The sequence below is a fragment of the Megalops cyprinoides genome, chromosome 13, assembly GCF_013368585.1.
Source record: "Megalops cyprinoides isolate fMegCyp1 chromosome 13, fMegCyp1.pri, whole genome shotgun sequence".
NCBI classification, from domain to species: domain Eukaryota; kingdom Metazoa; phylum Chordata; class Actinopteri; order Elopiformes; family Megalopidae; genus Megalops; species Megalops cyprinoides.
The window spans coordinates 19,135,368-19,160,911 of record NC_050595.1 but is presented as its reverse complement, the minus strand read 5'-3'; the positions used below and the strand labels follow the sequence as shown (position 1 = coordinate 19,160,911).

The 25,544-nt window shown below is 45.1% G+C and overlaps 2 protein-coding genes across 3 annotated transcripts; both read right to left on the bottom strand.

Annotated features, from left to right (window-relative positions):
• Positions 1 to 994: 994 nt before the first annotated feature.
• Positions 995 to 8,783, bottom strand: LOC118787972 (annexin A2-like). Its single transcript, XM_036543766.1, has 13 exons — positions 8,724 to 8,783; positions 7,174 to 7,234; positions 6,534 to 6,627; positions 5,389 to 5,483; positions 4,920 to 5,033; positions 4,237 to 4,327; positions 4,066 to 4,145; positions 3,740 to 3,799; positions 3,170 to 3,263; positions 2,722 to 2,817; positions 2,254 to 2,312; positions 1,845 to 1,967; positions 995 to 1,326 (listed from the first exon to the last, which is right to left on the bottom strand). The coding sequence occupies exons 2-13, from the start codon at positions 7,222 to 7,224 to the stop codon at positions 1,267 to 1,269; spliced, it is 1,017 nt and encodes a 338-aa protein (XP_036399659.1). The 5' UTR covers positions 7,225 to 7,234; positions 8,724 to 8,783; the 3' UTR covers positions 995 to 1,266.
• A 1,634-nt stretch (positions 8,784 to 10,417) lies between these two features.
• Positions 10,418 to 25,025, bottom strand: ice2 (interactor of little elongator complex ELL subunit 2). 2 transcript variants are annotated; one of them, XM_036544567.1, is made up of 15 exons: positions 24,944 to 25,025; positions 24,486 to 24,590; positions 23,968 to 24,220; positions 23,410 to 23,529; positions 23,173 to 23,307; positions 22,884 to 23,003; positions 22,010 to 22,169; positions 21,473 to 21,651; positions 20,094 to 21,111; positions 19,740 to 19,906; positions 19,441 to 19,570; positions 15,638 to 15,722; positions 15,056 to 15,106; positions 14,358 to 14,607; positions 10,418 to 10,882 (listed from the first exon to the last, which is right to left on the bottom strand). In XM_036544567.1, the coding sequence occupies exons 1-15, from the start codon at positions 24,955 to 24,957 to the stop codon at positions 10,688 to 10,690; spliced, it is 2,982 nt and encodes a 993-aa protein (XP_036400460.1). In that variant the 5' UTR covers positions 24,958 to 25,025; the 3' UTR covers positions 10,418 to 10,687. The 2 variants fall into 2 exon arrangements, with proteins under 2 accessions (XP_036400460.1, XP_036400462.1); XM_036544569.1 differs by lacking the exons at positions 10,418 to 10,882; positions 14,358 to 14,607 and having other exon boundaries at positions 19,441 to 19,566.
• Between the last annotated feature and the right edge of the window lie 519 nt (positions 25,026 to 25,544).

Genomic DNA, 25,544 nt, shown 5'->3' with positions numbered 1-25,544 from the left:
CCATCTCCTGTGCAGAGTGTGTTTGTAGAGTTGTGCTCCCTCTCATGTAGAAGTGGCTTGTCTTCACTTTGAGCCGCTGTCCTGAGAGACCTTAAGCCAAACAGAGTGAACTTCTTTGGCGTCATGCAAATCGCTGTGGCCAGAGGTTAAATAACCTTTGCCAAACAAAGGAAAATCACATTTAAAAATTAACAGTTTTAACAGGGACCAGGTAGTAGAAGAGGATAGTTTTCATGTCTGTAGAAAAAAAATATTGTTATACATTAAAAATGTTAACATGGTTTATACATAAAACATGATTTCCTTTTTACAATTAAGATGTAACTACTGCATGTTTACCTGTGCTAAAAAGGAGGTTGTAATTAAAAAAATGTATTTTTTTTCCTGTATATGTAGTATTTATTTGGTATACTCAACAAGATGAATTTTTGTCAATTACATTCTGAAGGTAGCATGTTAATACATTTATATATAATTATGATTATATTTTTTTTTTCATGTGAGTGTGTTGCCTTATACAAGCTTTGATAAATTGGTTTGTACCTTGATCAACCTGAAGACTCAGTCTCAGAATTCATTTAGATTATGTTGCAACTGATTTAAAGAAAAATATCTTGCATAAGCAAAATAATTCTTTCCCCTTTTTTAGAATAACTTCTTCTAAAAATAAAGTCCCGAGGACAGAACATGAAAGCCTTTCATAGTTTCTTATATGAGATCGTCTTTGAAAGGAAAGAGCGCTTCTGGCCATGACTGGGATTGTGCTGCTACAGCGCCCTCTAGTGACAACTACTTTGCCATGAATTTTGCGTTTCAAAGCAAAGTGGTGTGTTTGATGCGTAGAAAAAACTGCTCAATTAAATTGTACTGTAAACACCTCAAAATAAAAACAAGTGACGTGTAAAGAAAACTACGAAAACAATCAGAGATGTCATTTCAAATGGAAAATTTATTATTAGACAAAAAATAGACAGGTTACACAAACATACTGGGTGAAATTCTTCAGTTTTGGCCACCTTGGGATTATTGCATTCTTGCACCAAAAAATGAAAACATCTGTTTTAAAAGAATAAAAACAGACAGACTAACAAAATAACCCTAATACTGTTCTGTGTGGGATGTGGACAGACAGGGCAGGAGACCAGGGTACCAGTGGGAGAGGGGCTTGGCACCTGTTCACCTGCTCTGTGTGACTGGGTGGGTGACAGTCTCTTCATAGTAATGGGGGGGGGGATCGAGGGGATTCTGGGGGTCTCTCCTTCCTCCTCAGTGATCTCCTCCACACAGACTGAGCATGGCCCTCTGGTAGTCACCCTTGGTGTGCTCCTGGGGAAGCAAGCAAAACACAGTGTCAGGTCAGGGTAGCCTTTTCACCACTTCCAACACGTACCCACCAAACAGTGCAGACGACAGTGCTATTACACACAGCTCCCAAACTGCTGTTCGTGCCTGTTAGCGAGAGCAGCCGAAGCTCTGCAGGGCCACAGCATGTGACTTTTCGACAGCAGCAAATTCCTGTACTGCGCATCAGTGTAAAGCATAACATACAGCAAGGGACACTGGGGGTGAGGGGGTCCATGAGACCACTAGAGCATTTCTAACATGTGCCTTTGGTCCTAATGGAATGCAGCAGCTTCTTTTTTTAAGCACAGTGAGGATTGCCCATTGGTGTGGAAGTCCTCTTACACTCTGCAGTAGAATGTCACATAGTGGTGAGCTTCTGGGGTGTATGTGTGTGTGTGTGTGTGTGTGAGTGTGTGTGTGTGTGTGTGTGAGTGTGTGTGTGAGAGAGAGAGAGAGAGAGAGAGAGAGAGAAAGAGAGAGAGAGAGAGAGAGAGACTCACAGCGATGGTCTGGTACAGGGATTTTCCATACTGTTTCTTGTACTCGGAGCAGATCTTCATGAGGTCCACCTCACAGCGAGACACCATGATCCGGGTTACCACCTTCTCCTTTGCGCCTTTACTCTGAGAGAGCCAGCCAGCAAGCAAGCGGGGCGGGGGGGGGGGGGGGGGGGGGCAGTGAAAAGAGAGCTCTTTAGAATCACAAACACAGGCCTTCCAGCTGTCTATGTGCTCAGAAAAGCAGTTTATTTATGCACAACAAAGGACAGCACTACTGTTTAAAGATGTTCATTCTGCACTAAGAAGCATTCTGCTGCCTCTCCCTCTGCCCTGGACCTGACAGATTCTGTACGACTGTCTGTGTTTCTTTGGAATAAAATAAGAGTCATGTTATGAAGTGTAAACTTACCTTCATGGCACTGTTGAGTCTGTTAGCAAAGTATAGCTGTTTGTTTTCGAAACAATCGACTGGAAAGAGGGGCAGAGAGAGAGTGACAGAGAGAAAGAGAGAGGAAGAAAAAGGAGACATAATTAACCCGTGATTTCCATGCCTTTTCCTCAGCAGTTTATCTTGTACTGTGCAGAGTGCTTGGCTGGGGGGGGTTTCTCAGATTTGATTCACATCTCTTTTGAAGTGCCCATCTAAATGAAATGTTGTTTACCCCAAAACAACTTTCAAATATGCTTAATAAAAAAAGAAATTAACTGCTGGCAGAGTAGAGGTGGGAACAGGTGCTAGCCTAACAACCCTGGGCTTGCCTGCAGAATAGTCAGTAACACAAAACAATGAGGCGTACTGGTGTGAGTGTGGCCTCAGACAGCCACTAAGAAGCTGGCATGGTAATATAAAGTAAAAGCAATAAGCAAAGTTTAGTACCCAGAGTGAGGAAGGATTTCTCCAGGTCTCCCTTCACCTCTTTGCGGATACTCTCCTGCATGTCGTAGGGGCTGTAGCTCTTGTACCTGTCGAACACTAAAAAAGAGAGACACGTTTGATTACCTGATAATAATCACTATATTTACAAAGATGTGGCTTTTTATCTATTTATCCATCGGGACGTGTTTAAATCAAGTGTCTTGCTCAAAGGTACAGCAGACATGACTCATCAGTGATTTAAATCTGTAACCACTTTGCCACAATGCAGCTGTATGGAGCCTACTGGCAGGCAGAGAGCAGCCTGAGGCTTAACTGGCTGGACAGTAATCATAAGACCGAGTCCTGTCTCGGGCCGTAACACACACGCTCTGTCCCCAGCGCACAGTGATGCAGCAATACGGTCAGTGGCCTACACACTGTGCCACCTGTGTTCCTGGGGAACCCGTACCTTTCTGCAGGTGAGGCACGCTCCTCTCAGACATGATGGAGATCCAGGTGGCCACGTCTGTCCCTCTCTGCTTCACGCCGGCCTCGTACAGGGCCTACAGGGTTTGACACACATGTAGGACAGAGTAAGCCATCACAGGAGGTTAAGGCACACAGCTGACACACGGACGACAGACATGAAAACTAAAACCACACAATCTATTGAAAACCAATGATTATCATTACTCTCTGTTAAGGGTATTACATTTAGCTTTGTCTGTCTGTCAAAGGATGCAGCAGAAACATGCTACTACTAAGCTGCCATTAAATCAAATGGTATGAAATCTCTGAATGCTCTTGTTTTCATGTGTATTTCCAGAGCAACTGTGATTGTGCAGGGCGACTTCCATGTCTTACTTTTCACCATACAATATTAAGCATTTATTGGGCTACATAATTACTGTATTTACATAATTAATAAATGTGTTTTAAATAACATTGTCTGAATTACCCTGGCAAAGTGGCCTGTAACCTGTTACTAGTGTTACAGGATATGAAATCTTTATATTATGTTGCATTACATGAGACTCACCCTGGCGTCTTGGTCAATCTTCTCGTAGTCCACAATGTTGCTGGGCTCGTCCCTCTTTGTCTGTGATGAGAGAGTGATACATTGATTTTAGGCTGGAGAGTGAAGCTTCATGAACTCTATTGTGGGTGGAGCTATCAAATGCTGTCAATCACACTGAAAAAAAACAATGGATTGACTTTGCTGTCCATAGCAAAACACCATGATTGGCTCAAGATAGGGGGATGCATATAATCGCCCTACCCATCTAGCACCAATCCAGGAGGACATGTCTCTCTGTGTCAGTCTGTGTCTCTCTGTCACTAGCGAGCTGAACCCTCAGGTCTCACCTGTACGAGGGCCAACAGCAGCTTAGCAAAGTTGCCAGAGGTATCTCCAGCCACGTCTTTCTCCAGGTCTTTTTTGAACACTGCGGAGGGGAGGGGGAGGCGAGTCAGCTACGGACAATGAGTGACACATGTATATCTGACAGGACCTGCTAGATGGCTTCCTCTACTTACGTTCCTTGTAGACCCGTTTAATCTCCACCAGCTCGTCATTGCTGCGAGAGCAGACAATTTCAATGAGGGTTTCCTCATCGGTCCCCAAACCCTGTCAGGAGACACAACTTGAAGTTACACAAAATATTTGTATGTTTTTTTTTACAAGACCAGTAAGTTCAGTGGAAGAAACCACAGATGAAATAACGGTGCGATCGAGAAAGTTTGGAATTCTTATTAGCACACTTTTCAACTCAGCTCCCTTCGAGATCCTTATCAATGCACCAGCAGAGGGCAGCAGCGGTGTTTGTGTGGTGTTCTCTTTGTACTGTGCACGCCCAGTAAAGTCCGTATTCATGTGTCAAACTTTTCTATTTACATTCCACCTCCCTGATAAATGTGTAATGTTGTACTGATAGCAGACTGTGGCCTGATGAACTTCATATTGGGTGGAGCTACCCTGTGATTGAACGACTTTGCTCTCAACATGTACAACTGGTTCAAGTCAATACACCACTGTCAACACATGGTGGCTGCACACATTTTGAGATTCACGAACCCTAACTCCTCTATCTTTACAATCCTCATCGCTACTTAAATTTATGTGGAATTAGAACTTCAGCTGAAGTGCAGCTTCTTGCCCATTGCTGTACAGTGACCCACTTCCATAAGTCCATGCGTTCGCCACCCGCCACACTCCTCACCTTCATGGAGGCCTTGAGCTCGGAGGCATCGTACTGGGCGGTGCTCTTCATCAGACCCAGGATCACTGTCTCCAGGGAACCAGACAGCGCCCCCTTCAGGGCTGTGATCATATCCTGAGGAAGCACAAAGTCAGAGATCTAAACCCTCCACACAGAAGTGCAGACATCTTTTCAGACTGGCCTTGTTCTATCTCTGAATCACTCACCAGCCCCTTTCCTCCATGCAGTCCGAGTCATAGAAAAGTTAGCCCACATCAAAAAAATAATTAATACATTAATTTACATATTCAATATATACTCTATATACTGGATGTTAAATTAGCGCATGTACAAAATGAATATTTTAAGACCTTGCCTCTGGCGAAAGGAGTCACAGCATACATCACATACATTTTGAAGTGTGGGGACTTAAGATGTCTAACACACTGCAGATTAAGAAGTGCTTTGGAGTGACTGTGTTATCGCTGACCTTCTTAGCTCTTCTCTCGTAGGAGAAGGCAATGTCTCGCCTCTCGGCGTAGGTGCGCCTGGTCAGGATGTCGATGATGGTCTGCTCATCCACACCTGGAATAACAAGATAAAAAACAATATAATAATGGCAATACCAGGGGGTTTTACAAATCACACATGACCTCATAATACAAAGGAATGCAAGTTTTTAAAGGCCTGAGAAATGCAGTTGTACATTGGGTGGTTTTCTCTGGATACAAAAAAAAAAAAACTTTCTCCCAGCTGATTTCTGATGCACCACATGACAGTTATGGTACAGCAGACAATCATACTAGGGGATGATTTTCACAAGATTAATAAATACATAAAGACTACCAAGTGTTTTTGAGGGTCCATTCAATACTAATTAAACACTCAAATGACCCTTTCACACAGTTCTGGTTAGGTCACAAAATGTGACAGTCACGTCTCTCATTACTGAATTGTTGGAAGTAGGCTTTGCTCTGGCTTGCAGTGGTGTGAGCACAGGAATATGACTCATTACTCCCACTGCCATTCTCATCCGCACTGCATTACCTCCCACACAGCCTTCAACACCAGGAAACAGCTGAACGAGAAAATACCCACTCCTCTCCGCCGTCTCTCCTCTATCAAGCACAGAACTAACAGCAGGCCTGATGATTCCCTTCTTTATTTCCCTGCTTCTAAAGTGGCAAGCACTTACCTTGATTTTAATTAAAATGCTCTAATATGAACTACAAAGACACTGTGTAATTGCATTGTGTAATTTTGACTGGCAGAGAGAGCCTGGGGATGACTAAAATCCCATCGTTCATAGTTAAAGTTTGCATGAGAGGTGCCCAAAAATGACAGATGTAGATTTAATTAGGTAAAACAGGAATGAGCTGCTGATTGGTGGTGCTTATTTAAATTGGCACATATGTTCGTTCCACAAAAAACCCTGCCAGACGGGTTTAGCGTACAGAACGTGTGCCTTTTTCCTCCCTTATCTGAGGCTCACAAGCCTCTGTCTCCGTCTCCGGTTGGCAGCAGGCACAGAGGGAGGGAGAGTAGAAGCACTGCGGTCAGAGTGCTGGCTTTCCGCTGTGGAAGCCGGGGACGGTTCATTGGGTCTGCGGGTCACACGCGGACGGTCATTCTCACCCTTTGTTTTGATGGCCGTCTCGATCCGGAGCGCGTCTTTCTCAGGGTCGAAGTCAGCGACAGGCACCACGGTGGGGTATTTGGGTTCGCATTCCTGAGGATTTAAAGAAGGGCTGTCAGCACCATTTTTACATCCCAAATTGGGAAGAGTGGAGCATTATGTTCTACGTAAGTAATGACGTTACCATACACAGCCTTACTGCAAGGTCGCCATTCACCTGACAGCACAGGCGGAAATGTTGTATTGTTTCACCATGCAATAAGGGCCTTTGCGTGGGCTAAAAGAGTCTGCATGTGCTAGTCCATCATCATGTGTGAGCTGTACATACATCCTCAAACACAAGGCCCTATGGAAACCAGTCCTTTCAGACTTCTCACGTCTAGTTCTAACACCTGACTCACACAGTGCTTCAGCTCCTATAGGACTAACTTTGTTTGAATTTGACTTTGAAACGGAGCAGTGTGTCATGATTAATATGAGGGCTGCGCAAGGTTTGGCATGGCCTGAATTGACCCAGCTGGAGCAGGGACAGTTAACTCTAACAGGGGAGGCTGAAAAACGGCTCCACTGTAGGGCTAAATGATCAGTGCACGTGGGTTTAAACACATCCGGGAATTTAGCAGCCGTAGCAGTACTTACCCCGCCGAAATTCAGGGTGAGCTGACCAAGGAACTCAGATACCAGCGCCATTATTACCCTCCTGAAAAACAGCGATTCAGACGCAGAGGTACCATCAGCTCTTAGGTCTTGTGAACATTCCTTTGTAATGTTTTAGTAAAGTTTTAAAGGAGGGGGCATTCCTTAAGTCTCTGGGAATCCTGTATGATTTGTTAGTTTCCACGACAACCAAGTGTGATACATTGTGCAATCAGACTTAATAGTGCAAAGGTTACATTCTTCAAACTGATAGGGCTGCATTCTAAACCTCTCCTACACTGAAATAGGCTGTTTTTATCAAGACTGTAAACTGGGTATGAATGAGTGCATGAATGAATGAATCAATCAATCGATCAATCAGTTACTACTGGTTGATCATAACAAGCAGTTGAGCCTTACTATGGTCACTGTATAGAGAGTGGTATGTCCAAATAATTGCGTTCCCTGGGGGTGATCCACTGCTAAGTTTCCAATAGTTCTTGCTATTTCCTCCAAGGACACAATATTCTATTCAAGCATCACTGTCATACACATATTGAATGATACTGTAGCTGTAAGGTAAAGTATTGCTTACCATTTAAGTAGCTCTGGAAAACTCAACTTCCTGTCCTAGCCAGAGCTCTCTACAAATGTTCAGCTAAAGTATTATTTTAATTACAGCATAACTCAAAGTGTTTGCTGTCACCTAGCAACCATCTAACAAGATAACATCCTGAGAAGAGATAAATAACCCCAACCAGCCTGCCTTCTCCACCCACCAAATATAATAGCAGGCATCATGCCTGCCATATGAATCACATATCCTGTGCTGTCTGGGGGTATAAGGGAACAGCCTATGGTGCTTTCAGTTGTTTCCTACACTTCCGCGCACCTCATTCTAAAAAGCCACCGGTTACAAAGGAATGCTGGATGCACAGTATTCAGATTGAAATATCAATGCAAGACCAGAGAGGGATCAAAGCTGTCCAATTATGCAGAATTCCACAAAGTCACTGATGAACAGTGGTTGGAACTGTCTGGCTCCCTCCCCCCAGCAGAATCCCTTTGCTCAGACACACCCAGTTACACCCAGGAGAAAAAAATCTGGGGAACTCAGTGAAGCATATCTAATTGCCACCTTTTCTAAGACAATAAGTGTGATCACATTTTTTTTTCCCAACAAAATACTAACTGGAAGAAGTTAATGAATAATTAACAAGAGAGAGCACGCTTTCAGAGGAGTCTGCACTGAATCTGTACACTTTTTCCGTTAACTCTAGTGATCTAGAGTTACAGCACAGAAAGGGAGACTGTCCAAGACAAAAAAAGATTTGATGTGGACAGAATAGGCAATTCAGTTGAAAAAGTCTGATTATTACACTGCAGCTGTAATCTCAGAGCAAAATGAAACAATAGAACTACATTCTTTGTATCATGCCCCAGTGGCAGCTCCTTAGCTTTTAGCTTTAAGTTTTAACCTGGCAGGAGAAAAAGAAAAAAAAAAGAATTTCCACAGAAAGAAAGCAGAAGAAAAAGTGAGCAATGAGCCTTACCTCAGTTAACAGGACAGATGCTGCACAGGATAACTCTCAGTGTTGTGAGACTGTGAGGTGGGTGTGGTGTTTAAATACCAGAGGCAGTCTGTCAGTGTGGGCCTGCAGTGCCATCCAAGCTCCACCCCCTGTTCAAATAGGCCCCGCCCATTCATTCACAGTTTCCAACCACAGCTGAGGCAGGTCTGTGTCCTTATTTATCCCAAACTGGCCGTTTCTGACTGCAGACAGAAGGGACCGCATTGGAGGACACAACCTGGGGAATTACACACTGTTCAATTGCATGGGACAGATCTCAGCGCAATCCTGGACCTACCGTGTGAAAGGAGTAAATGAATGCGTTTCCTTTTACGGGGCAGAATGACTTACAAGGCTTCCATTCAGCTGGACACTTCTGTGCACCAGAGGTCTCCTAAGGGGCAAGTGTTGAACTGAGCGATAACGAGCTGCAACACTCGTGACTGGGCAAAAATAACCGAATACAAAAAACTCATGCAGGCAGCCCTCTGGTCCATTAAGGGATTTTTTTTTTTAGAGAGGGAAGGAAAAATCTTCCCTGAGTTGCACAAGTTGCCCAGCATTGCAAACTCTGTGGATGTCAACATCTTAGGACTGCTAGGTTCCATGCAGCCTGAGTCGTCAGGTTTCTGAGGAAACTGTGCTAAAGGCTTCATCAGCAGCAGCCACAAAGTGTGACCTCAGAACTCCAGGGACGCAGCAGTCATCTGACTACACCACTACTCCGGCGAATGCTGCTGCAGCCACATGGGCTGGAACTTAGGTTTGGACATCTCCATTCTGAAACACTTAAAATGGGGACTGTGACACTCATGGCGGACCTACGCAGTTGAAAATGACAGGCCTGCCAGTTCTGTTTGGGAGTTAACATTTACTCCTGCCAAAATGGGATGCAAGATGTGTGTCCATGCTTTCTTATTTCATAAACTGTCTATTTCAGGAGATGACACACAGGAATCTGCACACACACACAGAAACGAGGAAGAGGGAGTATTCTCAGCAAAACTACATGGGAAACTCAAATGAATTCTGAATATTCTCAGAAGTCCTGTCTCCACTGGTGTTCGTTCATGAAAACTCACCCACCCTGGAGAGAAACCGGACAGCAGCGGGAGGGGTTTCGGTGCTGATTCGGGGTGGGCGACAGAGTTCCCAGCTCTGATGGTCAAATGACCTCCACACACTCACTTCTCAAACTACAGCAGCCAAGGACACCCTGCTCCCGCAAGACTTCTGCTCCAACAGGCCTGACTAACTCTCTGCTGACCGTTTCCACTGCTGCAGCTCCTACTGTAACTCTACCAAACACCCTGCTCCATCAGGCCATACTGTTACTCTATCAAAATTGCTTCTGCTCAGACAGCAGTCACTTTCCACACTTCCCTCGCACTCTTGTTCTCTACCAGCACCCCTCCCCTCTGACAGAAACCTGTCCCACCTGAAATGCCTAATAGTAACGCTCCAAAAGTTTTTACTGTACCTCTATCAACCCTCTCCCACCCAACAGGCCCAAAACATCTACCAGCATTTCCAAAGACTGCATCAGCAAAGTTGTAATTTCCAGAATGTGAAAGAAAACTGTCCAGAGGCCATTTTCAAAATACAAAATTAAACTTTTATACATAATGTAATCAAACTGAAATTTCACAATATACATCTTCAGATCTGGAGGGAACATTCCAAATAATGTGACATCGCTGTTCACAATATTCTGACTTAGTAAGAGGTCCTCCTCTTTAAGCACAGAATTGATCCGTACATTTACAAATGAGCAGTTCAGACACAATTAAACAATAAATAAATACATTTTACAGTGAGACACTTCCTATCTGAAATTATCATTGATTTAGACTTTTGCAGCAGTTGCCAATAACCCAAATGCAGAAGATTCGCCATTCAGTGGCTTTCTGAAGTCCTCAGCTTCCCTGTTGCGTTTGCCTTCTGTTTTACTGCGCTGGTGTCGTCTGGACATGGCTCCCGGGCTGTTCTTGCTTGTTATTGGGACCTGCTGTCTTTCCTTTTTTCTTCTTCTTCTTCTTCTTCTTCTTTTTGGCTGACGTTTGGGCGGTGCCTGGCCGACCCCAGACAGCTGTGGTCACGCCCTTTGCTGTGTGGATGCCCGGCCCTCTAGCCCTGACTGCCTGTGAGGTGAGGGGTGCATAGGACAAAATACAAATCGATCAAAATACAAGAGAATACAAAACTCCACACTCCATATTCTGAGCACTATCGAGGTTACCTTACTGCTGATTCAGGCAAGCACAACAGCAGCACTACCTATCTGGTTAATCTTAGCTAAATGATTCAGAGAATGCAACATCTCAACACCAGTTTTGATCTTTTTTACCTGGAGCAGACGTCAACAGGTTGTTACAGTTTATGTAGAGTTAAGCAAAGGCTATTCTACATGCAATCCATTCATCACTCTATCAGCACTTTGTGTCAAGTTCCATTGTAAAAATGTTCAATAAAAAAACATGAAAGAGGGGGTGTGCATGGTGTGATGTTACAGTAGTGTAGCGTACCCCTCTGTATCTGATGTAATCTGAGGGAATTCTGTGATCACAGAGGGGTTGACAGCCATTTACTTTGTGTTTGCTGAGTGGAAAATTATGAACTAGTTTGCACGCCATTCAAGCATGAGTTCAATGTGTAACATCACTGGCAGATACATTAGTGCCAGCTCAGCAGCCTCACACAGATGGCCTAACAACAATAACAAGGCAACTTTGCTCATATAACTTTGGAAAAAAAATTATGGGCACAACACCATGAATGAGGTAGTTGCTGAAATTAACAAAACATTTCAAGCAAGAATAAGCCCAATTCGTCCAATTCTTTGATCAAAAGGACCAAACTGGCCAGTGTTTGATGGTGAAAACGGGAGAAATGGCAGCATCTGTGCTCTGTGAAGCCGGAGTCCTGGTGTAAGGGAAATGCCTCCCGGAGCAGATTGTGGAATGTCTCACAGTTTCCATGGTGACTCATAAACGTTACCCTGGGCTGTGGTTACTGACTAAGCCTGGACACACCCACAGCTCAGCTGACCTCAGATCAGCTTATATTTAACACAGAGGCCCACAGCCGTGAGGCTACAAGGGTTACTGAAGCAGCCAATAGCCTGTACAGAATGTTGCTGACTCACAAGAGCTGACATGAGCTTCAACTTAAACAACTTAACTTGCTGTTAACTCGCTCCCTTTCACACATAAACTGAACCCACCAGATCTGACCATAACATCAGTTCAGCTGTATAAATGCATACGTTAATAAAAGAACACCTGCCAAGAAAGTATGTAAGCAAGCAATCACACAAATCATCTACCTTCAAATGTATGAATCATTACATTACATACAATCACTGTATACACAGCATGTTTGAAATGGTATCTCGGTAACTTTACACATGTGAGGATTCTGTGTAAAATCCAAGGGAAAACGTTATTTCAAAAACACCTCCTGGGACATTTTAACGTTCTGTATCATGGTACCTTAGGGTAAGCACCAGTGACGTTGACTGATAATGTGTCCCCTGACTGTGTCCCATGTGGCCTGGAGTGTGTGTATACACACAGATGGGGAGTTCTTGTTTATTACGGAATTACTGTGTAATGCGGAGGCCGAGGCCAGGCCCAGAGCCTCAGAGCTCAGTCCTCTCTGCAGGACTACACTCAGCCCTTGGGCCACGGCTCTGAGCTCACCACACACTCCTCCACAGCAGGCAGAAGAGACTCACAGATCCTCCCCTGGTGCTGAGCATGGAAGGAACGGACATTCCGTAAACGTGCCAGGTCTTTGCCTGACTTAACTATTTACAGGACTCAGAAAAGGCTAAAGAACGCTGAAAGATTTTCACAAATACACAAATATCAAGGCGGCACACTGCTTCCTAGCAGAAGCATTTTTGAAAAGTTATCCAGAGCCAGGCAACCTTTGAGCACCACCAATTAAATCATGAATGCAACAGAGCTCCAGGTACCAGCACTAGTTTTCTGCTTGGCCACATAAAACATAAAAAAAAAACATAAAACACATTCAGACATAAAAGGCTTTCCTTTTAAGATACAGATACAGTATTTAACTCTTACATATGTAAGATTAACTGCTTTCTGGCAAACAGCTCAAACAGCACATCTGATAAGACTAATAAGAGAGTTAATGGGTTGGGCCCTATCTTACAGAGAGGGGAATTGTAGGTAACAACCCCTGAGAATAAGTTCAGAGCGTTCTTGCAGCCAACACAGGCGGGCGTGTCTTGTGCAAATTTAACAGCATGTGGGGGGGGGGGGGGGGAATCTCAGTTCATACTGATCCACATCTGATTTTATTACACCATTTTAAATTTTGAGTTATTTTATTACTGTTAGGCAACTGTAGGGGGGGGAATCTCAGTTCATACTGATCCACATCTGATTTTATTACACCATTTTAAATTTTGAGTTATTTTATTACTGTTAGGCAACTGTAGGGTAAAACCTGTTCAACTCAGATAAGCTCAACTCAGACTAATGATCAGTGCTAAACTCCAAGCCATCCAACTCTCCCAGAATGTAACAACTCCATCACTCCTACAGTCTCTATTTCTAGAGCATTCTGGAAACAGAAATCTTGATGTAGGAGCTCTTTATTGTCATGCCTACAAATGATATTGCCGTCAGCCTGGACTGTTTATTCAAGGATGAAGCAATTAATGTTAGATGTGCTGACATCACAGCATGAGCAACAGTTCACTCATCGACATCCCATACACAGTCACCAAGATATCATTACAGTGCAGTGGGGAGGCTTTCCAAATTACTACTCTATATTACATCTCTTTATCTGCTTAGCTTAGATACCTTCACTGTGCATCATTTTATAGGGCTGGATATTTACTGAAGCAAGTCAGGTTAAGTGGGTCAGTGGTGCCACGCCTGGTAATAAAACTGGCAACCCTCGGGTTATAAGCTCTTCTCTTTCACATTACGCCACACTGCCGCTAGCAATGGGTAGGGACTGCATAACTGTGCCTCTTCCTCAGGGTGAAATGAAGGATCTCCTATTTTTCTTATGCAACATTTTTCTGCGCTCTCTGGCTCCATTTCAAGATGGCAGAAATACTCTCTCTAAAGACAGTGGGGTGACGCACCGATAATGACATCCTGAGATGGCACTGCATGGTGTTCAGACACAGTTTACCATTTACGTATCCGAGTTAATACACATACACATCATCCCTGAATGATTCCGTGATGAATCCTGCGCGCTGTCACCAGACTCAGCAAGCTCCCCCAGGGGCAAATATGTGAAAAATCAAACCCTACTCATAAGGTCACTCTCAGGCCTTGTCTGAAAGCCGCCCTCTGCAAAGAGATGTGCATTCTGTCAGTCTCTGAGACAGGCCAGTAAAAGCTATCCCTGCATTATTGCTTTCGTTCAATGTTCTTCTCCTTCATGAACACCGACCGGTTTTTAACCTCCTCTGTCAAACTTTTCATTAATTAACAAGCATTTGAAAGTTAACAGAAGTCAAAGTTTAGCGATATTATGGTGTAGCGTTCCAATAGTTGCTTACTGAGTGTCATTCCTACTATGGTTTATCCAAACTCAACCCCTTCAGGTGAGCCACTCCCTTACTTGGTTGGCGTGGATCTGAGGCGGAAAGGTGCAGGGGATACGTCCGTGTTTGATGTGGAAGGGGAGGAGGTGGGCAGGGTCTACAGGAACCCAAGGGAAGGGGCCTTGGGGCGGGGCCTGAGGCAGTTCGCTGTGGGCCTGGTGCAGGTCGTAGATTGTCCGAGAGATGTTCTTCCCATCGCTTGCTTTCAGAATGGTCACAAAAGGCTCCCCCGCTTTATGGCACAACAGGTACCTTCCCTCCTGTAAACTACAGATAGACAGCAGGCAATTCATTCAACAGATACCTCCACTCCCATAAACTACACCCTAAATGGTGGAGACAGTAACATGGCTAGTGTTGCTGACTCGATAGTGACGCTTCATGAACCCCATAATGGGTGGAGCCATCGTATGCTGTCAATCACTGAGCCACAGGAACCAATTAAAAGACTTTCCCTTCTACAATAAAAACACTATGATTTGTCTGAATCAGTGAGTCAGCAACAGTACCTCCTACTCTCCCATGACTAGTGCAAGCATGTCCAAAAGGCACATTCCTAACGGTATTGACAGACCAAATTATGGACAGATAAAGAACGCCTCCCTTCATTAATCAAGCTAATATCTCTATGGGGAAATTCAGACCAACACTCAATCAGTAAAACCAAATGTCTGTGACTCAGCCCTGACCATAACCAAAGGAACCTGGTACTTACCCAGCAGCCTTCTTCAGCAAATGATGGAGTATGTTGAGAGATCTGGCAGGCCTGAACACGGGATTACAGGGAGAGGAAAGCTAAACAAACATGTGAAAACTGACGCACCGGTGGAGCTGGGTTGGAGGCCACAGCCCTGTCATTATCCTGGAAACATACTCAGGCTTTAAAAAGCAAGACTGTATCATTTAAAGTACCGCGGCTGCCTACGCGAATGTTTGTAGACTGCTGGCTTAGAGGCATTGAAAAGGACCCAACAGTCCTACCCCAGTTCCTGCTGAAGATTAATCCTGTGAGGATCTAAGGTTTTTTCTTCGAAAGGAGGGACATGCATAGAAAGACTTCTAGGGCGTGTCTGGAACTCTGCAGTTCGCTTAAAATTTTAAACCTTATAATCATCCGATTACCTCATCCCACTCAACTTCAGCTGTGCTCTATAACAATCAGCAAATCAGCGCAGAATTCCGCTACAAGAGGCCCTAAAACATGGCTTCTGTCATCCTGCTGGGCAAAAGGACTGAGCAGCACCCACTTCGGAAGCTGCAGGGCAAGCCAGGTGACCGTGCCTACGCTGGTACTCACGTGAAGCCGCAGGGAGCGTTTACTATCCTCTCTGGCGATACCTCCTCCATCTTGTAGAGCTTCGAGGAGAGTGCATCAATGTGCCCTACAGAGGGGGAGGAAATGGGCACACCAGAGCAGTCATAGGTCAATGATGGGTCAGAGGTTAACGAACTATCTCCCTAAAGGCGGAGCTAACAGGAGCCTCAGGGCTCCATGCAGGACACCTGGAATCACATCACTTCCTGTCATCTGTTACCATGGAGATGACTTTGATTAGTTCTTACTTAGTTGCATAACACACATTTTACCATAACATGTTTATTTACTTTACAGTGTAAATAGATATTTTTGCAGGGATTCACAATGGCACAGCAGATTTAATATTCTACTGATGGGGTAAACCGACAGCGTCACACTACCTCCTGCAGCCCTATATTCTAAGAAGGAGGTGAGACTCCTTGACGGGACGGAAAACTCCCCTAGAGGGAGACTCCGCTTTACTAAACAGACATGCTGAGACGTGTTCGGACAGTGAGATCACCCGGGATATCTGCGCACCCCTGAGACAGACAAGCATGGGAAAATGCGTGTGTCACCAGTGTGTCAGTTCCCTGGGGTTCGCACACAGCACGTCCCTTTTAAAACTGTCAGTCCTGCACATGCAATGCATCCCGGCCACAGGCTCAAACACACCAGTAATGATGTCACCACTGCGCATACACTGCGCCCTGGCTACAAGCTCAGACACATAAGCAATGGCGTCACTGTGCATACACTACATCCTGGCCACAAGCTAGAACATATTTCACATGGGGCCAGAGGAACAATCACTGCATTGTCACATGCTGTCCAATCACATGGTTCCTGAGGATGTTCCATTCCGAAATACCCAGAGACACCTGGTAAGTTCATAGCTGAGACTTGGTACACAGGGAGAGTGTTTGGTATCTTCAACAACCACTCTCTACATTAAACACAAAGTAATGATGTTTTCAGAAGTCAGTAAGAGGGAATACTGACCACTGTGCACACCCAAAAGCTGCCCTGGGAGACTGACAGTGCTTCTGTAGTGTTGATATGCTGGGTTCTGGGAGTGGAGCATTGGGCAATCTCTTTCTGTCTGTGGAGGAAGACCCTTGTATAGGGCTGAGCCCAGACACTCCCTGTTCATGGAAAGGGAGGGGGTAAAAAAAAAAAAGCCGACCGACTGAAGTGGGTGGGGGTTGAGCATGCAGGCCAGGGGAACCTATCTCCTGTGACACACCCTTATCTGCCAGATTACAGTAGAGTTGAAGAGCCAATCACGACATGACCGGTTGCTAAGTATAAAGAAAACTGCGCTGCACATTTGAATCTGACAGAAGAACTGTGTCCTTCTGACACACAACAGGGTATTTATGAACGCATTAGACATTAACAAAAGCACAAATGTCAACAAAAACAAAAACAAAAATGACACAAATGCAAAAACCACAAATTTCTCAATGCTGTTCATGGCATATTCCACACCCAGGGCCAAAGCTTATCTGCCAGCAAAACAGCTGAACGCTTTCCAACAACGGTGTGGCATGACCCCACCCCAGCCAGCAGGGGTCACCGTGATCTGTAAGGAAGCTGACATTGCTGACATGCTTAATCTGCTGCTCAAAAGGACTCGGCCCTATGTAAAACAAGGCCACATTCCTAGACGCCCGCAGGGAAGACCCAGACAAAGGCATGGCTTTCCCGCTATTCACTCTATTCCCATGACTAAACACACAGACCCGTCAAAAACAACACAGGATGTGCCAAAGACCTGCTGGCACACCAGTCTTCAGACAGATGGCACAGTACCTCACATCAACTGGTCTTGGAGTTTCCAAGTTCTCATGGGGGGAAAAAAAATATAGTTTGACTCCAACATGGTGTTGCCTGAAATAAATGGTAAACGGTCATAGTTGCTATGGTCCCTTTCCCTCACCTCCCTTGTTAAATAGTTCATCTTTTTTCTTTTGTGTCAGCAACTCCAGAAAAGGTTAGATTCTATAATCTGAAACCACTGCAAGAGTGCTTTGTATGTGGTAGTGAGATTGTCATAGGTACAGTAGTACTCAGTATTTAGAAATGAATATGTTCGTGGAAGCAGAAAGAAAAAAGACTTTACCTGCGAGTTCCATTAAAAAAATAACTGTACCTAAGTGTCAATGTATGCCATCTGGTGGAGACAGTGCTAGCAGGTTAAATGTAACTTTCATGCGCTTCATCGAACAACGACTTGAACACAGCAGAGCTCTAAAATTTAGAAAATGTTCTCTACGATAACAAGCATACAAGCACACAGGCACACACAGACACACGCACGCACGCACACATGCACTGACACATAAACACCAGGTTACAGCCACATGATTGGTTTCTGCCCACCTCAGAGCAACCTGAGCAAACAGGAAACAGTTAGGGTGGGGGAAACCAAGGATATAGCACCCTTTAAGGCAACTAGGTGGAACACACAGAGCAGCACACTGGGGAAAAAGGCAAGTGCGTTTGCACAATATAAATTCCATGTAACACTTACAATCTGTTCCATGGGGTTCTACTCTATTCACAGTAAACACAGGATCAAAAACTAGGCCATATTAAAAAAGATCTTTGCTAGTTCTAAGCAGAAGGAACATTGCCTGGGTCTGCTGTGGCTGAGGTACAGCTCAGTAAAAAGTGTAGAAAAGGTACAGATCCAAAATGGATCCCATTTACAAGTCAGTGCGGAGATAGACGTATTTACAAATGCTATAATAGTATATACGCTATATAGTAATATCTGACTGACATCTGTGGAAAAACTCTCTCAATGTGTCTGCACAGTGAATCAGCTTGGATGTGTCTAAGAGCAGGCCTTCCACAGACAATGCAGTGTTACAGCTGGCATAGCAACACACTGCAAACAAACTCCAAACATCCATTTGTCATGGTGAGTCACTGCAGAAACAGTTAACGGTTAAATGTGTGTGCATAAAGGGGGGGGGTCTGAGCCCGATAGCTCGCTCTGCTACGGCACATTTTCGGATCGCAAAAGTTTTGGATTTCTTCACCTTTACAAGAACAAAGAGGGGTGTTCAGGCTTTATTTGAGATCACAATCCAGCCGCTACCAGAGGTCTTTCCCGATGTGGTCTGTGAGAGGAAGTGAATAACGGTTCCAGTGAACTGGGAAAGAAGCACGACCCAGCCAGAGCCTTGTGGGGAAATGTGGGAGTGTCACTGTGCTGGGAGCGTGATGGTGTTGGGAGCGACTCGGAGCTGTTAGAATACAGGACACACCCCTACTCAGGAGCCGTGGAAAGGGAGGACTCCGACACCACCCAGCCCTCACCACTGGAGGGCGTATCCACTGAACCTCCTATCCTCCAAAACATTTCTTGGCATCATTCTCAGTAATAAGACCTGCCAAGAGCTCTTTCTGTGTGAACAGAGGTACGAACACACAAATGCTTCAGGAGTACAGAGCATGATTTCCCGCTTTGGTTCTGGCAGCGTAGCGCAGTGGTAAGGAGCAGGACTCGCAACAGAAAGGTTGCCGGTTCCATTCGCCTTGGGGCACTACTGTTGTACCCTTGGGCAAGGTACTTAACTCAGAATTGCCTCAATAAATATCCAGCTGTATAAATGTATATAAAAAAAAATGTAACCTATGTAAGTCACTCTGGATAAGAGCATTATCCAGAGTGAGCATGATGTAATGCAATATAACAGCAATATAATGCAATATATAAAAACCCACAGCTTAACACAAATTGGCCTGAGTTCTTTGTATCAGGGTTAATGTACAGCGTTCAGACTCCTTACCCACATAGGAGACAGTGCTGGAGTGGAGCAGCCGCTCGGCCCACAGCTGGCAGGCTTCACTCTTGGTGAAACACTCAATGCCGTAGCACAGCTGGTACTCCAGTTTGGGCAAGATGTGGACAGGAACTGTCTGAGGAGGCGAAAGACACGTTACACCCCCAAAAAAACTTAAAAAAGTTTATTTCTAAAAGTGTGACCCCAAAAGCCCCCTGAGGGAGAAAATAAAATTTCCACTGGGATGTATCAGCTTGAAGCTTTGGACAGTGTAGAGAGTGCACGGCAGAGAGAGAGGGGTCCACCTTGGGTCCAGTCCCAATCTTCTTAAAGCGGGCGTAGGGCACGCTGCTGCGTACCATCAGGAGGATGTCCTGCAGGCTGTAGAGCCGGTACAGCAGGTTCCCTTCCTCCGGACTCTCATAGTCCTGCTCGTCCTCAGCACTCACCAGCAGATCCTCGGACAGCAGCCCTGCATCACACAACACCACACAACACAGTACAGCATCACACAGCACTGACCAGGAGATCCTCCCCCAGCTGCCCTGTACAACACGTCAGAGCAACAGTATGCAACTACAAAACATGCACTCTAACACACTGATTGGAGCATCAGAGATGACTTTTTTCTTATCGCTTCAAAAGAACTGAGGACTTACTCTTGTTCTGCACAGGTGTCTGGCTGTCAGCTGATGCACTCACAGCCGAGCTGAGAGAAGTCCCCTGTACTGGGCTTTGACTGGCCTCTAGGTAAGAGGACACACAGGGCTTCACCAGGGACTGCGGGTGGCTCTGGGCTTGGGGGGCAGGGCTAGATAAATTGGCCCCGCCCCTGGGCGGAGACATTGTGTCATGGGTGGAGTCCGGGCGGGGCTTCAGCAAGGCGGTCTGCATGCGCAGGATCTGCCCCAGCTGGTCACAGTCATGTGACACTCTGGGCGTGGACCTCCTGGTGGCTTTTCTGGCTTTCTCTTTGACATCTGGTGAGGGGGGTTCAGGGCAGGGCTGTTTGTCAGGCTCAGGGGAGGGGGACATAGGGGTGTCGGGGATGACAGTAGGGGACGGTGAGCGGGGGGTGTCAGTGATGGGGTCTGCAGGTGTTGTGGCCTCTTTGGCACCCTCTGACACACTCTGGGCCTCAGTCTTGTCCTTTCTCTCTGAGGTGTTGCTGGGAGAACACGGGACGTCAATCACCAGCCGCTCTTCGTCAGACTCGCCCCCAGAGGAGAGCTTGTCCAGCCCTGCAGCGGGGTCTGGCTTCAGCCTCTTGGCCGGGGGGGAGGACAGTGGACTCCGGCCTGCTCCCTGCATGGGGCTGCAAGCACTCGAGCCCTCTGTCTCTGACTGAAAGCTCAAATCCGTCTGCTCAGACCTGTCAGTCGACAATGAGGCCTCCAAGCCTGTCTGCGCGGAGTCGGCCTCTGTCACAGCAGGAGCTAGCTCCACTTTGCTGGAACCTTCCACAGCGGTCTCTGAGGAGCCAGTAAGTTCTTTGGGAGCAGCTGCAGGCTGAGAGAGCACTGGTTTCACTCCACCTGCAGGTGGGTGCGGTTCGTTTTGGATCTGGGTCTTCTTCAATGCGGATGACGATTCTCCAAACGTTTCCAGGTCTGCGAGATCCGTCTCAAAGTCAACCCCAGTGTCATCAAAAGCAACTAAACTTCTTGAGCAGGTCTCCTGTTTAAATAGAAAAAAACACATCAGAAAACAACAGCCCTGTAGAGACACACTACCTAAGGGCACAAAGGAAAGAGAGACTGACAGACTGTGCAATGGACTTCTCTTTTACAGATCAGGCTCTCAAGCCAGAAAACAATCTCTGGGGAAAGCTAGCTGGATGTGCCAAACTTTTTCTTGGGTTTTATTTCATTTTCAAGCACCTATAATTTTTTCCAGACAAAGCAGAAGTGCCTGCAAACTTCAAACTGATCTGCTTGTGAAATGAAATTGACCACTGACGGGTTATTCAGAGCATAGCGCATGGCGTCCTTTGATAGACAATGGGCACTGAGCCATTTGGGTGGTCCAGGGCACTCACAGGTAGGGGAGGCAGCTGTTCCGACTCCGGGTGGTCCAGCAGGAGCTCGAACACTTTCTTGGAACCGGTCCTCTTCAGCGCCAGTTTCATGCTCTCCTCCTGGAAAAGCAGGCTCTTCTCCCTCACGGTCATCTCTGTCTTCACTAGTGGTGAATCGATGTAGACCACCTTCCTCGAATCTTTGAGAAGACATGAACATAGCACAGCAATGGCTTCAAACAACTCTTCAGCATAGAACCAGCACATCAATATGGACGAGACCTCGCTCTACATGATCTCTCCTTCATGAGGAGGGCAAAGATACAAAGAGACAAAGAGACAAAGGTTTTCTGGGATATTGGTAAAGATTTGAAAGAAAGAAATGAATTAGGCCCATGCAGGAAAACGCCCTGTTCTCCATAAACTGAAACAACATTCAACTAAAGAATAAGCGCACTACATAAATGGGTCATGTGCTCTGAAATTTTGGAACCCCTGACTTAAAAATTATATTTGAGGATGTCACACTGCCACTCTTGCCTCCAGGTGATGCTATACCTTTCCCAGAGGTCTCCTTCACACAGACAGGTATCTCCCATTGGTCACAGTAGTCTGGTCCATGGTTGTTAAGGAGTCTGACAAACGCCTGATTGGTCAGACACACGTGAGGGTCATATCTTGCACACAGATTCTCTGCATTCTGATCACTGCTGATGTCCTGCAAAGAAATGAGACAAAAAACAATGTATAACAACAGCCAAAGGACCAGAACATATTCTATTGATGAATCTTAACATTTTCTCAGTATTCTTAAATTTATTCTTAAATCGCAGAAATCACCCACTACAACATCTGTTATCTGTCAGCAAATTATTTTAGGATCATCGAGTTGCCTGTTCATCTATTTGAAGCCTAAAATAAAGGTTAAATTTCATTTATTTTATCTTTATACATTAATAAGCTTTCCCAGAAATGTCAGAAAGGCTTACTTTTTTGAAATACAAAGTTAAGTGTTTATATTTTTGGATGTACAAGGCAAACAGCAAGCCAACTGAGCATAAAATTATGATTTTGAATCAGCTAGTGCTTTTTCTGGGTTTCCACACCCCTGACCCCACCTCCAGAAACAAAAGCTACCACGTACAATTTTAACATGGTACTCTTGTGCCCTCTAGTGGACGAAGAAAATATCAATTGTTCTTCATTACCCTGGACAGAAGTATGCTGTTTTTGGTTCATTATAACTGCCTGTATCAAAGAGGTGCAATAACAATATTTCACCACTAGAGGTCAAGTCAAAGGGGCAAGAGTCTGCCTTGTCTGACTATCATTTGAAGAATACGACGTACACTCAGGAGTGTTCTAGCGAAAGGCACACAGAAACAAATGGGTTGAGTACTGTAAATGAAAATGAAAGCAGTCATGTGCATACTCTGCATGCAAGACTTGCTTTCTTCTCTGGAGGAGTCTCTGCAAACACGGTCTCGTAGTCCACTGCTAACTGGACATCTTTGGGAAGCGCCTTGTAGAAATCCCCTGTAGTCACCTTGCCCTGCAGAAGGATAATAAAACACTTTCAGAATAACACACACAATCAATAAAGTGATGACCAAGCAAGCTGAACCTTTCACAAACAATTACATCACTGTTCTCCTGCTCTTTTTTAAACTAGGTGGGCAACTTTGTGAAATAAAAGCACTCAAACTGCAGGAGAGGCCTACCAATGCCAGCAGCTGTTTCTCAAAGTTCAGGGATAGCTCCGGGTTGAATTTTCCCCCTGTTATGCTGGTCATTTCTTGAAGGAGATAAACTGGTGGGTAGTTCTTCACCTTCTCCAGGCTGGCTCTGAGACACTCCTGACAGAAACAGACACAAGCAGGCAAAATTCCAGGTAACATATCAACAGGGAGGTCAACAGACAAAACATAATACTTGCATACCATACCATTGCGCCATACCTCTGCGTACCGAGCTGCTCCAGGGGACAGGTAGTTGTAATCGTCTGCACAAATCCTCGCCACATCTTGTAGGTACTTCATGAACTCTGTTGTTTCAAACATCACTCTGTCGTGCAGCAGCTGGAATGTAAGCAGTAATAACTGTCAAATATCCTGCTGACATCGCACACAGTATATCAATGGGGAAAGATGCACTGCGTGCTCCTTCCTGTTTTGGTGAAAGAGTTCCAGGTGCTGTTGAACTAAGGTACCCCAGTGATGGATCTTTAACTACAGAAGGGTTTAGCCCTGTATCTTGTTGGTACAAGGGATGTGCACAGGTCTATAAACCCCTTGTTACTTATGACAATCTTTATTTTTGCATTTTGCTCAAACACCCATTTCATGATTATTTATTTTGGGAGGGAGCAGGACTCAGATTCACACAGTGCATATGAAAGTAAGCTTTGCTGTGTTGCATGTTTTAGGATAAAAATAAGTAAACGAATAATTCGATCAAACAAGGTAACTATTCCACGGTATACAGGGGCCTGTAACGGAGCTGGCCAAGGCGCGCACCTGGAAGGATTCGTTTTGTGTCTTGTTCATCAGCAGGCGCACGTATGTCTGCTGCTCTCGGCTCGTCAGCATGGAGAAACCGGGGAATGGCACTCGGGGTTCCGGGAAGGCGTCGCTGGCAGGGGAACCGCACTCGGGGTTCTGGGCTGCGCTCAGGTTACCCTTCTCTGGTACTGCCGAGGGCGGGCAGTCGGCGTTTTTGTCACTGGCATCTACCGCTGACTCCGTCTTTACTTCAGCTGTTGCTGAAGCACTTTGGGGGCGAAGACAAAAATATGACTCATTCGGCAGTGTTCATCAGCCGAAGCGTTAAAATAACCATACAACCTTAGAATGGACACACTTCTGTTCTCTCGTCTACTAAATGTATGTAATGTAATGTAGTGCAAGACACAAAACAGTTTAAAAAGAAGTTGTTTGTTTACAGAATATATCAAGGACGGGCGCTGACAGCCACTGACGTGGGTGTATGAACACCAAAATAGTGTTGTATAGAACTTATTTGGAAATATACATACCTGCTTTGTGCTATAGCCCAAAGCTCCTTCACGGTGGGCGCCAAGGAGTGCTTATCATACAGGTCTCGGGAGAAGAAAATGGTGCCATCGCAGGGAACTGTATCCCTGTTAATGAATAGGGACAGTTTCAAGTTGCAAGCTAGCTATCTGACCAAGTCTGCTCCGTAACAACAGGCTTGCTAGACTGTACACGCACAAAACAGGCAGGCTGGTCAAATTTCCCTTAAATGCGCGTTTAATTAAAAATTGCCACTTTCAAAGTTGTAAGTTACTATCGATTATTTTGGTAGCGAAGAAAACTCAAGAAGGCTGCTGGCTAGCCTTACTGTTTGCGAGCCAACGCTAGAGTTAGTAAACAGCTAACTAGCAGGCAATATTACTATGAACAATGAAATGGGAAATACAAGAGAACAGTAAATTAGCCAGTTTATTGTGGTAATACCCCCTCTCCACCCTACCAGGTCAATTCCATGTGCACCTCGGTAGCCACAAATTAAGTTATGCGTCTCTCGCCTTGTCAAATTCAAACCAGTGTGTTACGTTTTCATCTTCCCCCAGGAAACAAAGGATTTATCGGAGCAGTTCCTATTCGTGAGCGCGTGTCATACATTTGACTATTACACGACTCGACTGCGCCATCAGCTGGCCAAAAGCAGTGTTGCCCAAAAGCGTTTACAACGAAAGTAACTTTCAAATGTAGGGACAACTTAAGTAAGAACTCGGTTCACTGTAACGGTCACAATAACATATCCATTGATTTGTATACTTTAAGACAACAAGATAATAACGTAAACACATGTTTGGCACAACCAACGACAAGTTGGATGATCTAACGCGCAAGTGTCATAAGCGAGATTGGTCATATGTACCGCGTTACACTGAGCGCATCAATTTAATGTGTTAGGTGCAGGCGACTAAGTAATAAATTCAAAATAACGGGTGAAATTCACATAGCTTGGTCTTGCTGTAATGTAAATATACTTAAATCGTTTGAATTCTTCCATTTTTCCTCTTAGGTGCTTATTTGTCTTATCATGTTTTTTTATGTGCACAGTGTCC

Excerpts from the sequence above, each read along its gene's own strand:
- ice2 (XM_036544567.1), bottom strand. Across the intron at positions 23,308-23,409 it reads GAGCAGCTCGGTACGCAGAG|GAGTGTCTCAGAGCCAGCCT; the intron begins GTATGGCGCAAT and ends TGTTTCTGTCAG. Across the intron at positions 15,107-15,637 it reads AACGCTCCCTGCGGCTTCAC|GCCTGCCAGATCTCTCAACA; the intron begins GTGAGTACCAGC and ends TCCCGTGTTCAG.
- LOC118787972 (XM_036543766.1), bottom strand. The coding sequence starts at position 7,224 with ATGGCGCTGGTATCTGAGTTCCTTGGTCAGCTCACCCTGAATTTCGGC. Across the intron at positions 5,484-6,533 it reads GACGGCCATCAAAACAAAGG|GTGTGGATGAGCAGACCATC; the intron begins GTGAGAATGACC and ends TTGTTATTCCAG. Across the intron at positions 1,327-1,844 it reads CCCTGTACCAGACCATCGCT|GAGCACACCAAGGGTGACTA; the intron begins GTGAGTCTCTCT and ends TTGCTTCCCCAG.